The 21,670-nt window shown below is 47.5% G+C and overlaps 1 protein-coding gene across 5 annotated transcripts in view; it reads right to left on the minus strand.

Moving 5' to 3' along the window:
* The window catches only part of LOC135913050 (4-pyridoxate dehydrogenase-like), an 83,731-nt gene that overhangs the window by 50,237 nt on the left and 11,824 nt on the right, over positions 1-21,670 (minus strand). For 4 of the 5 annotated variants that reach the window (XM_070532219.1, XM_070532220.1, XM_065445690.2 and 1 more), the window contains one exon: positions 15,999-16,250. The exons of the other annotated variant lie outside the window; for it this stretch is intronic. In XM_070532219.1, coding sequence (XP_070388320.1) covers positions 15,999-16,250 — 252 coding nt within the window. The remainder of the gene's footprint in view (positions 1-15,998; positions 16,251-21,670) is intronic. 5 annotated transcript variants of the gene reach the window in all.

Here is a 21,670-nt window from a genome sequence, read left to right on the forward strand (position 1 = left end):
GACTCCCGAGACCGATGTGGTGCTGCCCCCTACTGCGCCACGTTGGCATAAGTTGTTTGAGGTAAGACTGAAAGCTTCTTCGCCGCTTCAAAAAATGAAATATCTTTTACTGTTAGGGCAATCACCTCCTTCTTCCAACAGGGTTATTATCGTGAATATGCTGGATGATCCCCTTTGCAGTTTTCACAGCGTGGGGGAGCGTTACAGCTTTCAGACGGATGGTCGTTGGCACTGCATTTCGCGCACGTTTCTTTGCCTTTACATTATTGTGATGAACGGCCGAACCTCTCGCACTTGAAACACCGCCTTGGCTTCGGTATGTATGGTTTCACATTGATCTTTAGATATCCTGCGTCAAGATATGTGGCGAGATTGCTAGTACCAAATGTAAGCATCACTTGTTTAGTGGGGAGTTCATCATTTCTTCGGATTGTAATTCTTTGAACTTTGATAACATCTTGTTTTTCGAACCCCTGGAGGAGTTCATCACTCAAGTTGAGAAAACATTCCTCCACAATAACGCCCCTGCAGGTGTTTAGGGAGCGATAGAGAGAAATCGTGACTTTGAATTCACCAATACTGCCGAGTTCGGACAGCTTTTGCACTTGTTCTTTGTTTCTGAGTTCTATTAGCAGGTCTCCGCTGGTCATTTTCAAGGCTTTGTTATCTTTACCAATGTTTTTTCTACGAGGCATTTCGCCACCAAGAAAGGGGATAGCTTACGCATTCTTGTTGTTCCCTCACTATACAAGACGTGGTAACGTGGGAAATTGTCTAGGTCGGTTCGGAGGGTGAATTCAAAAAGTGCATCGGTGCGACCTCTTTTCAGTGGCCGATCTGAAAGTCGCTGGAATGCTTCTGCCGATGGATCGTTTCAAAATTCTTGACGCGTTTCATGAAATCTGTTATGCTTATTATTATACATGTAGTAAACATGTATATTTCTCCTTCAACTGAGTTATATTCGTATGCGAGGAAGCATATCCTACTTCATATGTGGCTGTTTCTCGCCAGTAGTTGAGATGGTACGCAATAGGATCTTCACCGATTGCTATTGATCGCTTCCGTTGCCAAGTTCGAGCGCCGCTTTTTGACGTGCAGGATTAGTAGACGGTGTGCATGTGCTCTTTCAGAGTCGCGCGTCGGTCCTTTCGCATACGGTCTCACGGGTTTTAAGGATATCGGTGGACGCTTTCTAAGTGAAAAGCGACGTGGTACGATTGCGATTCTGCTTATGTTCATATTGTAATTCCGCTTAAATTTCGTAGGCAATGAGAGAGTTTAAATACAGCAGTCACGTGGCACAAAGAGCGAGAGCGCGACGTAAAGTGCGTTTTGCGAGCACGTTCTGTGCAATCAGGCTGCGATTTCACTATGCAAATGTTATGGTTGTGTCAGCGACGCGGCCTCCGAGGCTGCATCATGTCGGAGGTCCCGATAATGAATCCGCTGAGTAGTACTTTCTACGGGTAGCTACGAGCAGACGATGGCAGCCAGGAAAATGGCTTCCGGTCACGGTGCCTTCGAGTAACACCTCGGGCAGTCCCCGACAGCTGGATCACGTTACTGACGTGCCCTTCTGTCAGGGCTAGTCAGACAGACCGGACGCCGCGTACGGTTTGCGGACACTTCGGGACCGCATAATCAAATAAGCCCATTATAGTTGGCGATTGACCTTGGCCACATCTAGGTGAGGGGGATGAGGGGGGGAGTCACCTTTTACGCCGGCGCTCGCACCGCTGGAGACAGCTCACACCTGAGGAATCAGCGTATGTGTAGAGCCACCTATGCAACCCCTACAGATGAGCTGGTTAACGGCTCTGTTCACTACCGAATTATGCAATGAAGCAAGCGCTACCTAAATGTCTTCACTGCAACAAATATGTGCCGTCAAGCGCATCATTCCTGCAATGAAGAAACGGATTTCTAAACAGTTTCGCTATTCTAGCTTATACAGATCTTGAAGACGTATTCAGGGAACCCGATACGCGTATAGATGTTGGCACTACACACTTGTTAACACTACAAATGTTATAGAACTTATCCGCAGCAACTTACGAGTCACGCTGCCAAGACGGGCCTTCTTTGAGGATGCGAAATTTCCACACAACAGGAACAGAGAGAAATAACGGGAAGGTTTTTGTTTACAATATTAACGCAAAGAAGGAAAAGTATGTAGCAACAACACCTAGCTGCAAAGTTAACACGCAGATTTCCAACCAGTCAGAACGATCGTATATGCGTCCATTCTTTTCGTCTACATCTGCAGTTATTCTTTCTTGCCTATTTTCGTTTGTAATCCCGACAATTGTATCGCGACCGCGGCGGCAACAGAGCCGCCAATAGTTTACAAGCGCGAAATGTCCAAACCATGTCTGACTGATCGAAGAAGGCACCACTGTAGGTTAAAGGAGGCGTACAATTCCCAACTTTCTAGCGTTTAGGGCCGCAGCGTTCCCAGAAAAACTACAGGATCAGTAGCCCCTCCCCCGCCCTTTCCTCCTTCTCATTAGCTCTATTATAACCGCTGTCCAAAGCTGAAGAAAGGGTGGAGACACCATTGGGAGCTTTCAAGGTCGCTTCCTTTGCTCGATGCTCAGAGCGCTATCGATACGGCGGCAGGACTCACCATTCTGGATACTCGGGAGCGCTAGCTTTCGGACGCCAAGGGACACGCATACGCGACAACCGAATGATGCGCGGCCCGGGGCCTCCCGGTAAAAGCTGAAAACCTTTCCCTTTTTTATTTTTACACGCAAGGGTTAAGTGCTGTTCAACTTCAGCGAAAATATATCGTGTACCTAGGCGCGTTCAAGACCGCATGCATGCGTGAGATTCGGGAAACAGGATGATAGGACCACGGAGAATTGGTACTATATCGTGCAACCTATGACGATCGTGCAACCCACAAAGGGCGCACGAATCAGCGGATCTCTGAGGCATGTAGGGCCCTCTGGGCCACACTTTTCGGCGACAAGGTAGCCTAGCCGCCTGCGAGATTGTCTGACTGAGCTATGTCGTATGCTCGGTTGCGGTATTCGCCAATTCAAATGGCCCCTCGTATATTATAATTACAACAATTATTATTATTATTATTATTATTATTATTATTATTATTATTATTATTATTATTATTATTATTATTATTATTATTATTATTATTATTATTATTATTGCAATAATAATAATCATGTTTATTGACACACATCCAAAAGCAAAACAAAGAAACGGGCCTGTTTAAGTCCACGAGGACTTGTGCGACTAGGCCCGGCAGAGTCGGTACCGCGATGTCGTTACATATATACATAAAAGGAGAAAAGGTAGACATTTACATAATGACACGTTTTCTTTTCAACTTTCAGAAGAATGGTTGGTAGTATTACCCGTTAACAGACAATGACATAGTAAATAAAGAGAAACACAAACAACCTAAGTAAAATATCAGGACTAAATTTCAATATTTCATCAATAATTTCTTCAACTGTTTTTCCGAAGTTGCCAAAAGGAATTCAATGGCCCTATCATTAAATATTTTTGGGATGTATACACTTCTTCTCGCTTCACCATACTTGTTAGTGGAATAGGGTACCTTAAAACGCTTTTGATTTCTTAACAATCGAGGTGCATCGTACGCCTCTTTGAATTCATCACTACTAATAGATATAATAATAATAGTTATTATTATTGTTATTATATTATTATGATGTTATTATTATATTACTATTATTTTTATAATATATTCTTCCGATAATTTTTAGGGGTGATCTGGAAGAAATTATTTTCAGTTTCCGTCCTAACAAGCCCACTGTATATGATGGAATTTCTTTACACACCATCAGAAGGAATTTCAATGCGCTGTCAGATATTATCCTGCATATACTGAATGGTTTTTTGGAAGGCGACGAAATTCCAGAATGCTTAAAAACTGCAGGTGTTGTACCACTACGCAAGTCAGGGAAGAAAGATAGTATTGAAAAATATCCGCCAATTTTTATATTGCCGATTATTGCGCAGGTCTTAGAAAAATTTCTTTTCTACACTGTCTTCTTTTCTTAACAAATTTTCTATCCTGACTAATCGGCAGTTTGGCTTTGTTTCAGGGTGTGGTACTGTGGCACGGCTTGAGGAGTTTTCAGATGAACTGGTCTCGCCATTCGATCAGAATCTTTTCACATGTACCCTATTTTTAGATGTGACGAAAGCGTTTGACACTCTGAATCATTACATCTTGTTAAGAAAACTGCATTGTTGGGGATTTCGTGGGCCTTTTTACAAAGTTCTCGAAAATTACTTGAGCAACAGATTTCAGGTGGTCTCTACAGATGATAAGGGCGTTTCCAGTTCTAAACTGTCGGTAAAGGCTACGCCGGTAGCGGTAAACTACGCCGTAATATGAGAAGACAATATCCTCTATCACATCCAAAATTAAGCCAGGAAGAAGCCACCGCCCTCCGCAGACTACAAACGAATACGTATCTACATGGAATTATCATGCACCGAGTGCACCCCACCAAATTCTCATACCTATGCCGATGTTGTGATGTACTAGACATGCTCCAACACATGGTGCTGGTGTAACCACACCGCGAGAAAAACAGTCAGGATGATGCCTCAGAATCGCTACAAGCGATTGAAGAAACGTGGGAGGCAATGTTAAAGGCACAGAGCCTGGAAGACCAGCGAAGTCTGGTGGACCGAGGCCGGGCTGCGGCATTAGCCAACGGCTTTCTGGACGAAGAGAGCCGCCCACCTAGGCCGAAGAAAGACCACTTTCTCGCTGCTTCTCACAATAAACGTTCATTCCTCCTCCTCCTCCTTCTCCAAGGACATACAAGACGTGAAAATATTACCGTATTTTTCCGCATATAACTCGTCTTTTTAATGCCCCCCTGCACCCTCCATTCCAAAACCAAGAAAGAAAGAAAGAAAGAAAGAAAGAAAGAAAGAAAGAAAGAAAGAAAGAAAGAAAGAAAGAAAGAAAGAAAGAAAACGAAAAAAAAGAAAGAAAAAGACTGCGCCCTTAACCCCTAGAAATAATGTCTCCTCTATGCTTACTTAAATATGGTTCGCACGTACGAAACGACACAAAAAAATATATGTACAACAACGCGTCTCTCCTATGTCTATTCTCGCTTGTGTTGCTTCCTCCGTGTTACAAATTCTCCACTATGAACAGTGTTTCTTGCAGGGAACTGTACGACGAGCATGAAGGCCATTGCCAGCATCCCTGAGCTTGAGCAGTGACAGTCTGCCCGTCGAGACGTGCGTGTGAGGATTGCATGTGCATCATCTGCCTCCAGCAGCGAATTCAGCAAATTTCTTGGAGCGGTTACAAACGGAAATACCTTCCTACTGCCTGTATAAATTCAAACTTCAACAATTCTAAAACTATACTCCACTGCGTTATTCCGTTTCCTGCAGTCTCGCATGTATCTACAGAAGTGGAATAAATTCAGGCTCCAAATGGTGCACTTGGCACTACTGCACTGTTAGAAACCGTTTACAGAGGGATTGCACATCGAACTGTCATGTAAGTATGCGGGACAGGAGAGCTGATCATATTTAAAGCGAAGCTTTCATGCCGACTTAGAGGCACTTTTTTCGCACGTATCGGGACTTTATAAGGTCGAATGCCATCTACGAGCGGTGCAGCGAAGAAGTAGCTTACCGTTTCAAGCATGCAAAATTACCAGAGGGAACTCTGGCATTACTTTCTACGGGAGCTGCAAGTAGTGCGATTACAAGCAGTGCGAGTATGAGAATAACAGTTCGCACATGGACTTGCCTAAACTTCAACCTTTTCGCTTCATACGGCTATCTGGCTTTTGCAAACTCCGCTTTTTCAACGAAGTGTAGCTTTATGAATAATAAGTAAATAAGAAATAAGTAAAATTGTCCGGTGACAGAATGTGAACACAGGACCGCTAGCACACAAGCGTGATATCGAAACCAGTACGCAACATGCAGCATAGAACAGACTTTCTCGTAGGGTGCAAGCCAGCACGCTATAGACGCTTGGCGCGTTTTCGTCCGCTGATGCATGAAAGAAATCTATGCATCATAAGCACCACTAACATATATATATATATATATATATATATATATATATATATATATATATATATATATATATATATATATATATATATATATATATATATATATATATACACACAAAACAATTCCACAACCTTCCAGCCGCGTTAACACACAAATACCCACTATTTCCCTGAGCAATGTGATATTGTGTGATATTGGACCAGCTTACCTAACAGTGTTGAGGGGTAATACCGTGGAGTCTTTGTTCCCAAGCTCAAACCATTCATTTCTATTCATGATTGCCTTTTTTAACCTCTTTAGCCACTCCTACAGGGGCCGTTTGGACCTGCATTATATTCATATACCCCAAAAAAATGGCTGTGGCTTAGGTAAGGTTAAGCCCAGGATGCGAAGCATACTAGCCTTTATTTTAGTTGTTGAACCACTGTTTAGCCTGGTGAACTGCTGTTGCTTGGCTATATTTGGTTCGGCTAGACCAAGAAACAACTCATGCATTACTTCTTCGCCTTCAAGAGTGGAACGCGACAGCGTTCCCGTCGACCCTCCAAGGGGTGTAAGACAATGGGCTACAGGGCAGCGACTACGCGCCCCGCATTGGACGCGGTGAGCGTCGAGCAAAGCAGCGTTCGGCGCGGCAACGAAATGTGCGCCTGAGCAAGAGACGCACGCCTTAGAAACAGCGCGTTTCTAAGGCAACACCGCATTCACTAGAGGCGCTTTTGTACCGCTTTGAAGCGTTGTACTCGTGGCTCAGTGGTAGCGTCTCCGTCCCACACTCCGGAGACCCTGGTTCGATTCCCACCCAGCCCGTCTTGCAAGAGTTGAGCCAAAGCCACTTCTCCTCTGTCGTGACGTCACGGTGTCACGTGATTTCATGGTCACCGCCGCGCCTGAGGAGCTGGGTTGAGCCCTCGTAATATGCTTCGCATAAAAAATGGCTGTGGCTTAGGTAAGGTTAAGCCCAGGATGCGAAGCATACTAGCCTTTATTTTAGTTGTTGAACCACTGTTCAGCCTGGTGAACTGCTGTTGCTTGGCTATATTTGGTTCGGCTAGACCAAGAAACAACTCATGCATTACTGCTTCGCCTTCAAGAGTGGAACGCGACAGCGTTCCCGTCGACCCGCCAAGGGGTGTAAGACAATGGGCTACAGGGCAGCGACTACGCACCCCGCATTGGACGCGGTGAGCGTCGAGCAAAGCAGCGTTCGGCGCGGCAACGAAATGTGCGCCTGAGCAAGAGACGCACGCCTTAGAAACAGCTCGTTTCTAAGGCACCACCGCATTCACTAGAGGCGCTTTTGTACCGCTTTGAAGCATCGTACTCGTGGCTCACTCTGCCTCTGGACACGGACGCGTTCGGACGCAAGATGTCGAGCTCTGCAAGAGCGGTTTCAGCGGCCGCGTCTGGCCGTGGTAACAGGTCTTCTGTCGCCCCACCGGGCTATCGGTATCTACTACCGACTTTGCCATCAGGCGAAACTATGAAGGAATGTCTGTTCTTACATTGTGACGTTGCCGGGAGACCATACCTCCTCGAAGACTTCCGTGACCCGCTGCAAGAACTCGGTGTATTGAAAGACGTGACCGGTATTGGGCCCTTCCAAATGACGCATGTGTGGCTCATCAAGCTACGAACTCCAGAGGTGAAGGAAGTGCTGGTTAGAGCGGGAGGCCTGGAGGTAAAAGGGCGCTTTTGCGCCGTCATTGACCCAGTGCAACAAGACATCACACTCAAAGTACACTGGGTTCCATTCCACGTTACCGGGGAAGCATTCAAGAAGGCTTTCGACCACTATGGCGAAGTGAAAGAAGTAAGACAAGAAGATTGGAAGGTGAGGGGCTTCGAGCAAGCTGAGTCTACCACGCGTATTGTGCGGATGACGCTCCGAGAGAACTTAACACCGGACGCTCTGCCCCATTTGTTCAAGATCTTTGGTGGCTCTGTGCTGGTTGTCGTTCCCGGGAGAGCTCCGATTTGCCTGCGGTGTCGACGCAAAGGACACATTAGAAGAGACTGCAGAGTGCCAAGGTGTTCTGAGTGCCGGGAATTCGGCCATGAAGCACATGATTGCGTACGTACGTATGCAAGAGTTACTGGCAGCACGCAACCCGACGACGAAGGTCTGGAATTGATGGAAGAAGAGGTAACCGAGAAACTGACAGCGTCCTCGGAAACGCCGGTTCAACAGGTGGCAAGTGTCGCAAAAAAGGTGGCAACGCCATCCGCGTCGACACAGGACGCCACAGCAGGAAGAAAGCAGAAAGAAAGAAGAAGGAATGAAGAAGAGAAGACACCGCCTGCGCCCGCAGAAACGGAGCCCGGGTGTGACGCGTTTAACGTGGAGATGGACGCGGAGCCAGAGACGCCATATGAGACGCCGGATGAGTTGGCCACTGAGGAGCCAGCCGTGCCTTCCAAGAGGCACCGAAGCGATGCTCCAGAAGAGGAGACGCCGGCTGACAGTGTTCAGCGCTTGGAGCCGCAGTGGATGGTGGTCCGGTCGACCCGGGCCAAGAAAGGGAAGTCCGCCCCACCGCAACGGTCAGCGTCGCTCACCCGAGAAGGGCAGGCGACGCAGTGACCAACGCGACTGGTGTCGCGGGTGCCCGTGGAAGCTGTCGTGCCGACAGGGACGCTCAGTTTGTGAGCGTTGCTATTTGCTGGGCGCCTTACTGTTGTTTCGCTCTTGCTCTCTGAAATGGCTATGTCGTTAGCTCCATTACGCGTGGGAACACTCAACGTTAGAGGTTTTAGGGCGAGACGGCGGCAGCGTCAGCTCCGACGCGTAATGTTGGAAGAAGATTTAGATATATTGGCGATTCAAGAGACTAAAATAGAGAGTGAGAGTCAGACTGATAGTATGGTTGCACAGTTTAGTGACCGCTATACTGTATGCGTTAGTCATGCTGTTGGCACAACGGCCGGATGCTGCATGTTTATTAAGAAAGGTTTGGGTATAGTTGAGGAAACAGTTCTAAGTTGTCAGAGTGGTCGATTTGTGCTGTGCAATTTTGTATACTGCAACGTAAAATACCGAATATTATGTGTGTATGCACCAACGAAAGTGAATGACCGGCTAAGTTTCTTTCAAGAAATATCGCATTATCTGAATACAGACAGATGTTTGATAGTGTTAGGAGATTTCAATTGCGTTTTGAGCTCGGACGATCGTTCGAGTGATGGATACTGGGCTGATAAGAGCGTTGTCTTTCTGAGGGGGGCCATTGGAAGAGCTCTGTTGGAAGACATTGCACATTACGCGAAAGGAGGCAATAATCGGCATTATACTCATTTTCAAGGCAATAGCCATGCAAGGTTAGACAGAGCTTATCTTTCGCAAGAAATCGCCACCATGTGCGATGACTACAAGGTGCTGAACATAACATTTAGCGACCATTGTTTAGTAGCCTTCACGATAGGGAAAAAGATTAGCGCAAAACCTGGAATGAAATGGGAAACATGGAAATTAAACGCGAAACTCTTAAAGGACGACCAATTTCTAGAGAGTGTACGCACAGAAATTGCCAAAGCAAATAATGACTGTGAAAAAGGATGGGGTGAGCGATGGGAGCGATTTAAAGAAGTCGTAAAAATGAATGCCATAGAGCGAGCAGTAGAAATACGTTTTAAAGAGCGCCAAGAGGAAAATAACCTTAAAAAAATGCTTCAGGAATTTGTGGATGCCGAAACTGCAGCGCCAGGCACCTTTATGGAAGAAATAAGGGAAACAAAGAATAAAATTGAGGCTATCGACACGGAAAAATACCGTGGCGCACTTATTCGCGCACGAATGGGAAAGATCTTGGCTGATGAAATGCCAACAAAGCGTGCATTGGGAACTGAGAAAAAGTATGCGAGGAGAAACGAAATAGTTGAGATTGAATACAAAGGGAAAATATCTAGAGATGCCGAAGAAATTAATTATGCGTTTACGGAATATTACAGGGAGCTCTTCAAGTGTAGAATACCGAGCAAGGCTGGGTATGAAAGCCATTTTCTAACCACTCTACCTAGGTTAGACGCCGAAGAAACAGATAGATTATCCGAAGATATCACAGCAAAGGAGATCGAAACGGCCATTGAAGACCTTAACCCTGGAAAATCGCCAGGACCTGATGGCCTAACAGCAGTTTTTTACAAAGCCTTTTGCTCGAAGATAGCCATCTTATTAGAGCGTGTTTTTATGGAGGCGTATCAAAAAGGTCGTTTGCCACCGTCCTTTAAAAGGGCGTATACAGTCTTGATACCAAAAAGCGATGACGCAAATAAACTTAACAAAGTAACAGGCTGCAGGCCAATTACGCTGGCAAACGTAGATTATAAAGTTTTAATGAAGATATTTGCGCGGAGACTACAAGGGGTTATTGGTGCTTTAGTAGGACCACATCAGACCTGCGGGATAAGAGGGAGGTCTATATTTACTAATATCCATGTGGCTCGCAGCATTCTTGAAACTTGTGATGCAGATTTTAGGAAAGTCGCTATGTTACAAATTGATCTAGAAAAGGCGTTTGACAGAGTATGTCACAATCTCCTGTTTACAATTCTTGGCTATGTCGGTGTTGGATCACGGATAACAGAGGGAGTTAAAATGGCATACAGTAATTGTACAACTAACCTCATTGTCAACCATAAGCTAACTGAAAGGATTGAAGTGCGTTCCTCTGTTCGTCAGGGGTGTCCCCTGTCACCTCTTTTGTTCGCAATATATCTAGAGGCTCTCTGTAAAAGAATTATTGATAGTCCGGATGTGCGAGGATTCAGCCTAGAAGGATGTGAGGTACGTTTATTAGCTTACGCTGATGATGTTGTTGTTTTCTGTGAAGATAAGGAGAGTGTTCGAGCTACCATGACAATTATGCGTGAGTTTTGTGACATGGCGGACAGCAATATAAACTTGAATAAGTGTGTCGGCTTGTGGCACGGCCAGTGGCAAACAACGCCGCGTGTTTTTGAAGGTATGCAGTGGAAGCTCACGCCTGGGATTTATCTTGGTGTACCATTAGGCACACATCGAGACACTAAAGACTTGTGGAATGGCAAAGTGCAGGAATTAAAAGCTCAAACTGATAAGTGGGCTGGACGTGATCTCTCTATATTTGCACGTGCGGCTATCTGCAGAATCTTCTTGGTGAGCAAGCTGTGGTATCTCATGCAAGTCCTGAGTTGTTCCCGATTCAACCTCAAGAAATTCCATAGTGTTTTTGCTGTTTTTGTGTGGCAGTCTGAATATGAAAGAACAACCAGGAACAACTTGTTTCGCAAGTTGGGTCAGGGGGGCTTGTCATTACCAAATTTATACTTAAAGCAACTGATTTCTAGATTTTTGTTCTTACGAGACACGACAAATCCTTTCTTACGAACAGTTATTCAAGTCCGATTGAGCAATGCCTTACCTAACTTTGTTGTCTCGATGAGGGAGGGTGGGTGTTACGCAACGAGTAAATTTTTACGTGAGGTGGTCGTAGCATTTAGATTTTTACACCACCACTTTTCCATAGAATATTTGGCTGCAGTCAGTCGTAAGCGGATAAGCTCGGATTTAATAGATATTATGTTCCCAGAACCATTATATCGATTAATGTACCGCTAAGGCCAAGGGAAAGATGTCCTAAAACGTGTGAAGCGAATGATTGTACCAGGGGGAGTGAAAACATTCTTTTTTAAACTACATACTAATACCTTGCCTGTTAAAACATGGCTAGAAGAAAGAGGGGACTATTTACCATGGGGGACTAACTGTTTGATTTGCAAGAAACCAGAAACTATAGAACACGTTTTTCTGGACTGTTGGAGTGCGGTCTTCTTTTGGGATATTATGCAAAGAACTATTAAAAAATAATTGCCGTTAACAGCTCATGGTATCCGTTATCTATCCACAGAGCAAGACAGTATACCTTATGACATGTTCTTTCTTCTCGGCCTTCACAGTATCTGGAGAAACCGCATGGCTGTAAGGAATTGCGATATAAATGTGAGAACAGTAAACTCATATTTTGCTGAGAATATCAGTAAACTGCGGGAAGTTTTTCAGAAGTTAGCGTATGACGATGATCTGTTGTCATTGATGGATGGCCTTGCCAAAATGAAAGTTTTGTAATCTAAACCGCAAGCTTCAAGCGCAGCGGTGGGAAAGTGAATATTGTCAAATGGTGGGAGCAGTCTGTATTGATGTATTTGTTGATTGTCTGGAAATAAAGAAAAAAAAAAGTACTCGTGGCTCAGTGGTAGCGTCTCCGTCCCACACTCCGGAGACCCTGGTTCGATTCCCACCCAGCCCGTCTTGCAAGAGTTGAGCCAAAGCCACTTCTCCTCTGTCGTGACGTCACGGTGTCACGTGGTTTCATGGCGACACCGCCGCGCCTGAGGAGCTGGGTTGAGCTCTCGTAATATGCTTCGCATAAAAACTCAGTTTGCTTCCACTCTGTGAAGGACGACAAGCGAAGCTGTATATGTGGGCCCCTTAGTGGCGAACTGCCCCTCCGCCACGGGTCGGCCCGGCATTGCACTATCTTCGGGATCGGCCCACGTATGGAAAGTGCTTGACGCCTGCTTCACATCCGCCTTGGGTTGGCCCGGCATTGCACTATCTTCGGGACCGGCCCATGCATGGGGAGTGCTTCACGCCAGCTTCACATCAGCCGTGGTCTGCCCGGCATTGCACTATGTTCGGTATCGCCCCACGTATGGGGAGTTTTGTGTCTACATACGGACACGAACCTGGGGGAACTAGCCTTTAACAGCTTCGCTGTAAAATTGGTTCCGTCATTATCTTTCTTAATTAATTATTGACGACGACAAACGCGGGAGCATTAGCATGACCGCGTTCGCGCTGTAGCGCCGAGGGGCGGCAACGTGCTAGCTGTGGAAGAAGACGACGCTGGAGCCAATCATGATATTTTTAACACAGGGACACGATTCTGGTAAAAGTAGCCCTTAACAGCTTCCCTGCAAAAGATCACCGCCCAAGCACTCCATAGAGATGGCTAACCACCGAGGCTGAAATGTGAGGCCCCGGTGTTTGTCACTCGAAATATCCAGACGTTTCAATAGAAGACGGTTTGGTAGGCTGCCAGATCCTCGGTACGCAGTAGCTGCTTGCGCTCGGCTGCGCGAGCGTGTTCTTGTGCCCGCGCTGCAGCATTGGCACGGCGTAGACGAGCTTGTTCCCATTTCTGCTCGCATCGATGCTGATAGAAAGCTGCCTCCTCATCAGGAGTACGTATGAGGCGTGGCCCATCCATTTCGGAGCTGGATAGAAACTGCTGCGCGCGCGCTCGGCGGCGACGGAGAGCAACGACGTCACCATTGGCGCAGCCAATCGCGAGCCTCTTTCTCTTTTTAACGCGATAGCGTTAAGGAGCTCGTGTCGCAGAAAAGCCGGTGTCGTCGGCGTCGGTGTCGGTGTCGGCGTCGGGTGTCGGCGTCGGTGTCGGCGTCAGCGTTTTGCGGCGTTGACCGTGAGCGATAAATCACGGCATGCACTCCATAAATAAAAAGCAACTTCCAAGATGGGCTGGGTGGGAATCGAACCAGGGTCTCCGGAGTGTGAGACGGAGACGCTACCACTCAGCCACGATTTCGATGCTTCCATAAGGTACAAACGCGCCTCTAGTGAATGCGGTGTTGCCTTCGAAACGAGCCGTGGAAAGTTATACTGTGGTGTATATCGGTAATTATGAACATGTAACTTACAGAAGTCGCAATTACACGAGTAGCGAAGTGCGTTTCGTTGCATTTCTTCTGCGCTTTCCGCACACGGAGAGCCATCTTGCGGCAAACACAGAAGACCCCCTCCTCTCCATGTACGGCGCTGCCCCGACAGATGGCGCGCCATGCGCGCATTGGAGCTGTCGCGGCTCGCTCCCTCTGTAGAATCAAGCGTCCTTCCTTTCTTTAGATCACTATCTCTCTATCTCTCTGCCCGTGCCGATCACGGCGTTTGGCTGGCGTGCATCATTTCCCCCTCCGGGATACCGAGTTCTTTGGTTCGCTCCGCTTGCTCAGGCGCACGTTTCGTTGCTGCGCCGAACGCCGCGTTGCTCGACCATATGGCTCGACGCTCGCCGCGTCTGATGCGGGGCGCCTCGTAAGTGATGGCTGCCCTGTAGCCCATTGTCTTACACCCATTGGCGGGTCGACGGGAACGCTATCGCGTTCCACTCTTGAAGGCGAAGCTTAAGCGTCCTCCATTTTTCGCGCATGCACACGGGGTTCCGCCGGAGGAGTTTTTGGCGTACAGGCGACAAGCGGACGGACATACTAATCGGCTTGCCATATGCAGCTTCGCTGTAATAATTACTAGAGGGAACCCTGGCGCTAGTGTTCACGGTAGCTCCAATGGGTTGAGCAAGCATGGGAATTAGATGAAGTACATGTATTTGCCTAAACTTCGTTCTTCTGGCTTCAAGCGGCTTCGTGACTTTGTAAGCTCTTCATTTTCAACAATGTACTGCGGAATAGATAATTAAATAAACATTAATAAAACTATCCGACGACATGATTCGAGCACAGGACCTCTAGCACCGAAGCACGATATTGAATTACGCCACTGACGCATGCATTGACAAGTGACATTCAGCACTGTTATGAATTTCTCATGGGTAAGCTAGTGCCTTGAGACGCTTGGCGCATTTCGATTTGGCCACCCCGACAAGCTGAACCATTGCAATTAGTAGCGATTGTGCATGTTCGCAGCATCTTCTGCACTTAGAAAAGTATAGATTGCCCTGACATTTACGACAATGAAGGTACAGAAAGCGTACTAAACGAATCCACAAGAACGTCTGAATCCACAAACACGAAAATCAGACAAATGCATGCACTTCATATCATTCCATGGTAGCTCGACGACTGCAGTGCCTGAGATAACTCTAGATATATATAACGTACTGTATGTAAATATGTCTATGCGATGTCAAGTCTGTCTATAATTCACTGAAAATAAAATAATTTCTTCGTATAAAATGTCCCTCTTTGCTACTAATACTTGTACATCGAAAACCACACTTCATATATATACACACACGCATGGTTCATGAGCCATTGACACCAACAATGCTTCGGTTTACGCAGTTGTCAACTGGAGTTGAGTCTGCCCGTCCTTTCCTATACGCGTTTCAATTTATGCCGATGGCGCATGAAAGTTGACCGCAGGCATTGCGCAAGCCCCCAGAACCTTGCTACCTGGGACAACGGCGTCAGCAAGAATGATAATCGCAAGCTTTTTAGCTAAAGTCTTTATTTCAGCTCTCGACATACCTGCAATCAAATCAAATCAAATAGCTAGTGTGAGGGACATAACGGGCCGCAAAGTCACGGTACGAAAGGCATGCGGTAACTTATGGCAGATTCGAAGGATTGGTTCAGAGCGCTGACACAGTGCTCTCATGGTAGTGTAGAAACAGTTAAACTGTACTACACACTCAAAACACTGGCTATACTAAACTTGAAGGAAGAAGGAAGAACAGCGACGACAGAACCCACAGAGACAAGTACACAGTACCGCTATTCAGTCTTTGTTAGCTCTATAGGAGCGCGCCTGTTGTCACGATAAAGCCTAGTTACTTCATTATACCACATTTCAAGTTTCGCAGAAGTGCTCGAAAACGTCTTCATTTTTCCGACATGCACCTTTCAGCCGTTGCCCTCGTTATTTTTTAAACATAAAATGACTGACTTTGAAGACTTCCGTCGGCTCGTTCGCACGATTCACTCTGAAAAAATAAAAAAGGAGAACAAGCAGGGATGCGCGCTAGTCCCTCGCTCAGTCCTCCGGTCCTCATAGTCTACTTCTATATTGTAGTTCCGCTTAACGGTTTCGCTTAACGGTTCCGCTTAACGGTTCCGCTTAGCCGTGTCGCTTAGCCGTTTCGCTTAGCCGTTTCGCTTAGCCGTTTCGCTTAGCCGTTTCGCTAAGCTGTTCCGTATCTCACCAATGACGTAGTCGTACTGCTTCTGCAGCACTCCCAGCTCGTAGTCGCGGAGCTCGGGGAGGTCCGTGAAGGGCAGGTGCACCACCAGGTTGATCATGGCCAGCAGCAGACCCACGACATCTTGTGGCGCAGCGCCACCGCCCCACATGGCGCAAGACAGGGCGTCCAGGTGCCCGCTCATGTTGCCGCGATGTCTTCCAGCAGCGAAAGAATGGAGTGTCTTCTGGCGACGCTTACTTGTAGTGCCTGTGCCTATCGGCGTTTGAGGAGGAGAGAAATAAAGGGCGCGTGGGCGCCCAATTCGCCGGTCGCCGAAGCCTGTCCCTGCGCGCACCTGTGCGGAGCATCGTTTCGCCTTCTCGACGCATGCACCGTAACAACGATCCTGGCTGCAATTGGCTGGCTGAGCCAGCTGGGGTCTCAGTCGCGAGCCGCCTTTTTCTTTTTTTTTCGGAAGGCACCGTACAGGGGTGGCGGGAACGTTCGGCAGCACTTTTATAACGGAGAGGAAAATAAAAGTGATATCGAGAAAATTAAATATGGACATGTTGGCGAACTAGACAAAGCGCAGCAACGAAGTTAACCGTGCTATGGGTGTGTTTTCGTAAAAGAAAACATAAGTGCTACTGCAGCGTCACGTTCGAATTGGGACTGTGTCAGGCCTCTAGTTATCCTATAGCGAGACAAGCTGCAACGAGGTTAGAGGGAGCAAACCGCAAGTGCATGCCAGTCCAAAGAAGCAAGCGTCACCGATGGTGTAAGAGGGTTTTAACTCGCAGCAAAGATAATTATTTTGGGGGTTTTCTTATTTTCTTTTTTGAACCAGTGACGGTGATGAGATCTAGCTTTGCAGCGCATGCGGCTCTAGCATCCTGCTATACGTGCAAGCAGGCTGTAAGAAAGTGTAGTGCCATCATCGTTCCGCAGTGCATAAAGAGTTATGTGTTTCCAAAAGTTAGCATTCGTCCAAACAGTAACGGAAGAGAACAGTTTTTAATATTGTTGGTAGAGTTGGAAACATATATACACTTGACAGGAAAGGGAGAAGCAGGCTTGCAACCACCACCGGAAGCTGCACAACGCCTGTCTACTCCTCAGAAAGGAGGAGACAGAAAATAAGAATGGAAAATAGGAGCAAGGGGAAGAAAAAGAAAGAAAGAGCCAGATGACTAATGTCGAAGAATAAAGCGGAACAGAGACGGTACAGGTCACACACACTAGGTCACGCTACTAGAGAATGTTAAGATAGAAGAAAGTATGTCTGAGGGCTTGTGATTGGAAAACAGCCGACACCGCTATATATATAACGCATAGTCAACGGGAAGGTAAGTCAGCGTTTCGCTGATACCAGGGGCAAATGCACCTCAATGCAACGAGGCTATTACGTGAAACTGATTCAGGGCATCTTACTAGCTATTTAGATGCTTCTAGGAACGGCATATTTCCCCGCCGTTGTGTCTGAATGCTGCGGTGATGTGCTGTTAGTCACGAGATTGTAGTTTCAATGCTCGGTCGTGGCTGCCGACATTCGCATTCAGCTGGTATGTAGAAAGGTTAGATTTACGTCCGCTTCAAAGAACCCCAGGCGGACGAAATTAATCTGGAGTCTTCCACTACGGCGTCGATTCCTCGTATCCCACTCTGAAATTTCGGGATGGTTATAGTTCCACAACTAGTTTTGCTTTTAGTTATTTTTGCCAGTGACATCAATATTGTAACGGACAGTTAAGGGAATCCAGATACAACTATTTATTGTGGGCGAACTTGTGCCAAGGGGTAAATAAGAAGCACTGCCGCGTTCCAAACGGGAGATCAGGAAGGCCTTCTTCTTCTCTCTCGAGCGCCGCTTCACCTCGTCTTCTTCTTGTAGACGCCGACAACGGCCACCTGCGATGCGAGTGCGTGCGGCGAAAACACGTGCCATTATTTCGTCGTCTTTTCCTCCAATACGCCGTTGTCGTCTTGAGAGGGCGCACGAACCTGCGCGCGTTGTTTAAATGTTTCTGCCTTGTACCATTATCCCCCCTCCAAAACGCATCGTCCCCGATGCGTAAAGCGACGAAATTGTTCACGAGCAGTTGTCCATACTAAAGTGGTACATGGCACAGAAAAGATGTTTGGTCGAAGAATCACTGCCTGTCATAATATGGCTTCAGTCTGACCACATGTACAATATTCATGTGGCGGAAAAATTAATTCGCGGAAAGGAGCCGATTAACGCGCGCGCTTCGCAGCACACATAGTCGCTGTGCCACGGGCTGACAGGGGGCAAGCGCGCCATTGGAAAACACCGAACGACAGCAAACAAAAGTGAACTGCTAATTCCTTGAAGTGGCTTGTTCCGGAAGTTTAGAACTGTTAAATGAATAAAATGTGACGTTTAGTACTTTTATTCCCGCGCTTGCAAAGTGTAGCGCTTCGCAGAAAAGGCAAGCAAAAATAAAGAACGTATGCCTTCGTGGCACCCGCTGACGGCTGCTCGTTGTAAACGTTGTCTTGTTGCCTCCGCTCAACAGCTTGCGCTTTCATCGAGTGTGCCAAGCCAGCAGAGCACGCAGACTACTACAAGCAAGTCAAACATGGTAATAAAAAAGAATCTAATTAGATATTTTGCTGATGACTCAAGGCTTGTCTTGGAGCCTCGCTTTATTTCATGGTAGGATCCAGTCATTGAAGGACCTGAACCCATTCGCATCAGCTAAGGATGTTTTGTATGGCTCTCAACGATTCCATGCAACAGCTACTCTATTGATGTCTTTTCTTTTTTGCTTGTTTGTAACTTTTTATGGCCTGGCAAGCAGGGCCGTCAAGCGGCAAGGTAGTTCTATAGTTTGCAGCAACTTGTGCACTTCAAAGGATGGTAATATATTTGCGTGAGCTTGCGTTGGTCTGACAAGTTTTATGAGTCGCTTCAATGTTTACTTACGTGCTTTCTGCTCTCGTGTGACGTGCCAAAGCAGGTAATGAAGAAAGGACGATTTGACAATGGCACCTGTTAAGAATGTAACTATTGTTCAAACAGTTGGAGCCCCTTGAATGCGTCGAGAGGACGCACGCAGACCATAAGAGATGCGGCTCTTCTCTCGGAGATGTGTACGTCGATATAATATGATGCTCTGCCCGAGGTCCTGGCATGCTGCAGCCTATCTTGAGCCCCCAAAATTTCACACTGGTGCTTCGACTAATAAACTATTCTGCAGGGTGTTGTGGTACACTATTTAAAGCGTGTAACGCGTGCTCCATTTGATCGTCTATCTATTTAACCCTTAACGATTTTCTCCAATAGGAAAGAAATATCCCAACTATGCTGTCTTGGTATAAATTTATCTGTGCCTGAAATCTTGTCGGGAGGTTGTGGGTATGTGCCATGGCAATGCGTTTCATAATTTGTCTGCTCCGTGTTCGTGAATGATATTGCAGCATTTTCTTGCGAATTGTGGCCTAATTTTTACACCAGTCGATCCGTGAAGATACCAGAACTCCGTAGACGCCTCATTTTCAGGTGGGACACTCGATTTCCCTGTGCTACGGACATTTTCCTGTGCTGCAAACGTTTTTGTGAATCGCCTACGCCGCCCCCCGCGCGTGCACGCCAGGCGCCGGATGCGCGGCGCGCATTCGAGCGAGCTCCGTATCACCGATCAAGTTTCTCTGCCCCAGCAACGAGCATGGACCTCGAAGTGGCCGCCGAGACGGGCTGGCGATCAACTCGCCTTCGCCAACCGGCGAAGCTGAGGGACGACTCTTCACCCCAAACTGACTCCACCCAAACCTCACGCACTCGTTCTCGTTCCAAGACCAGGCCACCAGTCAAAGCACAAGTTCTCAAGGCTGGACGCATGCCTCCGCTACCTTCCAACCAAATCAAGATTATCATTCGCCCCAAGGGAGCCCTCAACATCGCCAAAATTGGTAGTCCTACCGTGACTACAGCCGAAGCCGCACAGCTCAGCCCAGCTGATATTCAGCAAGACACGGTGTGCCCCAACACCCAACAAAACATTGTCGTTGTCAGTACGCCAAGTCTGCAGAACGCCGACCGGTATGTCTGCATAAAATCCATTCAAGTCAATGGGGTCACGCACGATGTTAACGCGTATGAGACGGTCGCCGAGGACACCACGAAGGGAGTCATCCGCGGAATCCCCCTCTCCGATACCCCACAGCAAGTCAACGCCAATATCATCAATACTCGCAACCCCCTCGCACTAGCCGCAAAACGCATTGGAACGACAACCACCGTTGTTATCGCCTTCAGTGGCCCCGACGTGTCATATCTGGTCCGTTACGGAGCTACTTTAATCCCATGCTCAGTATTCCGCAAGCAAATAGAAATTTGCTACCAATGCGGCCGCCTCGGACACCGCATGGATGTCTGCCCTTTTCCCGATAACAAGATCTGCAGAGGTTGTGGAGTCCGCAACCCACCTCCCGATCACACTTGTAAGCCCAAAACCTCTGGAAAGACTCCCAATACCTCGGCCTCACTTTCATTACAGACGCCACGCTCCCCACACGCCTCGGTAGCTCCACTTCCCGCGACACGACCCCCGACCTGACATTTACCAAGAACGTCACCAACGCCCAATGGAGCAACACACAACATGATCTCCGTAGTGACCATTGCATCATTGCCATACTTCTCCTTCGGATAGCTGCAGTTACTGCCAAACCCCGTGAGTTCACGTGGGTTGACTAGGATGCATTTCGCAAGCATCGATCCGCTGACCAGCACGCGTAACGCATAGCGGACATTGATGCATGGACCCGAAATCTCCACTCCGATACCAATGCAGCCACGCACACCATTACCACCGATGCCCCCGTCGAGCGCATGGACAGTAGACTGGCCCACCTCCTCGCGGCTAAAACATCCATCCTATCCCGCTGGAAAGGGCAACGTCTCAACAGGCGCCTCCGCGCTAAAATAGCCCTCCTTAATAAGGAAATCGAAGCTCATTGCCTCACTCTGAGCCGTCAGCAGTGGACTGAACTGTGCAATACTGCTGATGGACAGATCCATTGTCCCTCTTCTTGGAAGCTTCTCAAACACCTCCTCGATAGTCAAGCCACCCGCTCTTCCCAACAAGATCGCCTCACTAAACTTCTCTATACGGAAAGGAAGAAACAGGGCCGCGCCCAAATATTAGACTACCTCACCAACAAGTATCTCCCCGTGGGCCGAGTGCAATCTCACGGCTCTTACACCGGGGCCCCCAACCCCCCACTGGACGAAGACTTTAGTGTCGCTGAGAACCAAGCCGCCCTGCATAAATTAAACAGCCGTTCTGCCCCTGGGCCCGATGGGGTCACTAACAAAGCCCTCCGTAATCTGGATGATGCCTCCGTCACCCACCTGACAGATTATATCAATGACTGCTGGCGTAATGGTGCCATTCCGCCGGCCTGGAAAACAGCAAAGGTCATCCTTATTCCGAAACCTGGCAAGCCTTCTAGCCTCGATCATCTTCGCCCCATCTCACTAACCTCATGTGTGGGAAAGGTTATGGAGCATGCCTTCCTCACGCGAATTAACACCCATCTGGAAGACACTGCAGCGTATCCTCACTCTGTCATTGGCTTCCGGGCCCACGTGTCGACCCAAGACGTCATGCTACAACTTAAGCACCATATACTAGAAGATAGAACACGTACTACTAAAGCTATACTCG

This window comes from Dermacentor albipictus, chromosome 1 (genome assembly GCF_038994185.2).
Source record: "Dermacentor albipictus isolate Rhodes 1998 colony chromosome 1, USDA_Dalb.pri_finalv2, whole genome shotgun sequence".
NCBI classification, from domain to species: Eukaryota; Metazoa; Arthropoda; class Arachnida; order Ixodida; family Ixodidae; genus Dermacentor; species Dermacentor albipictus.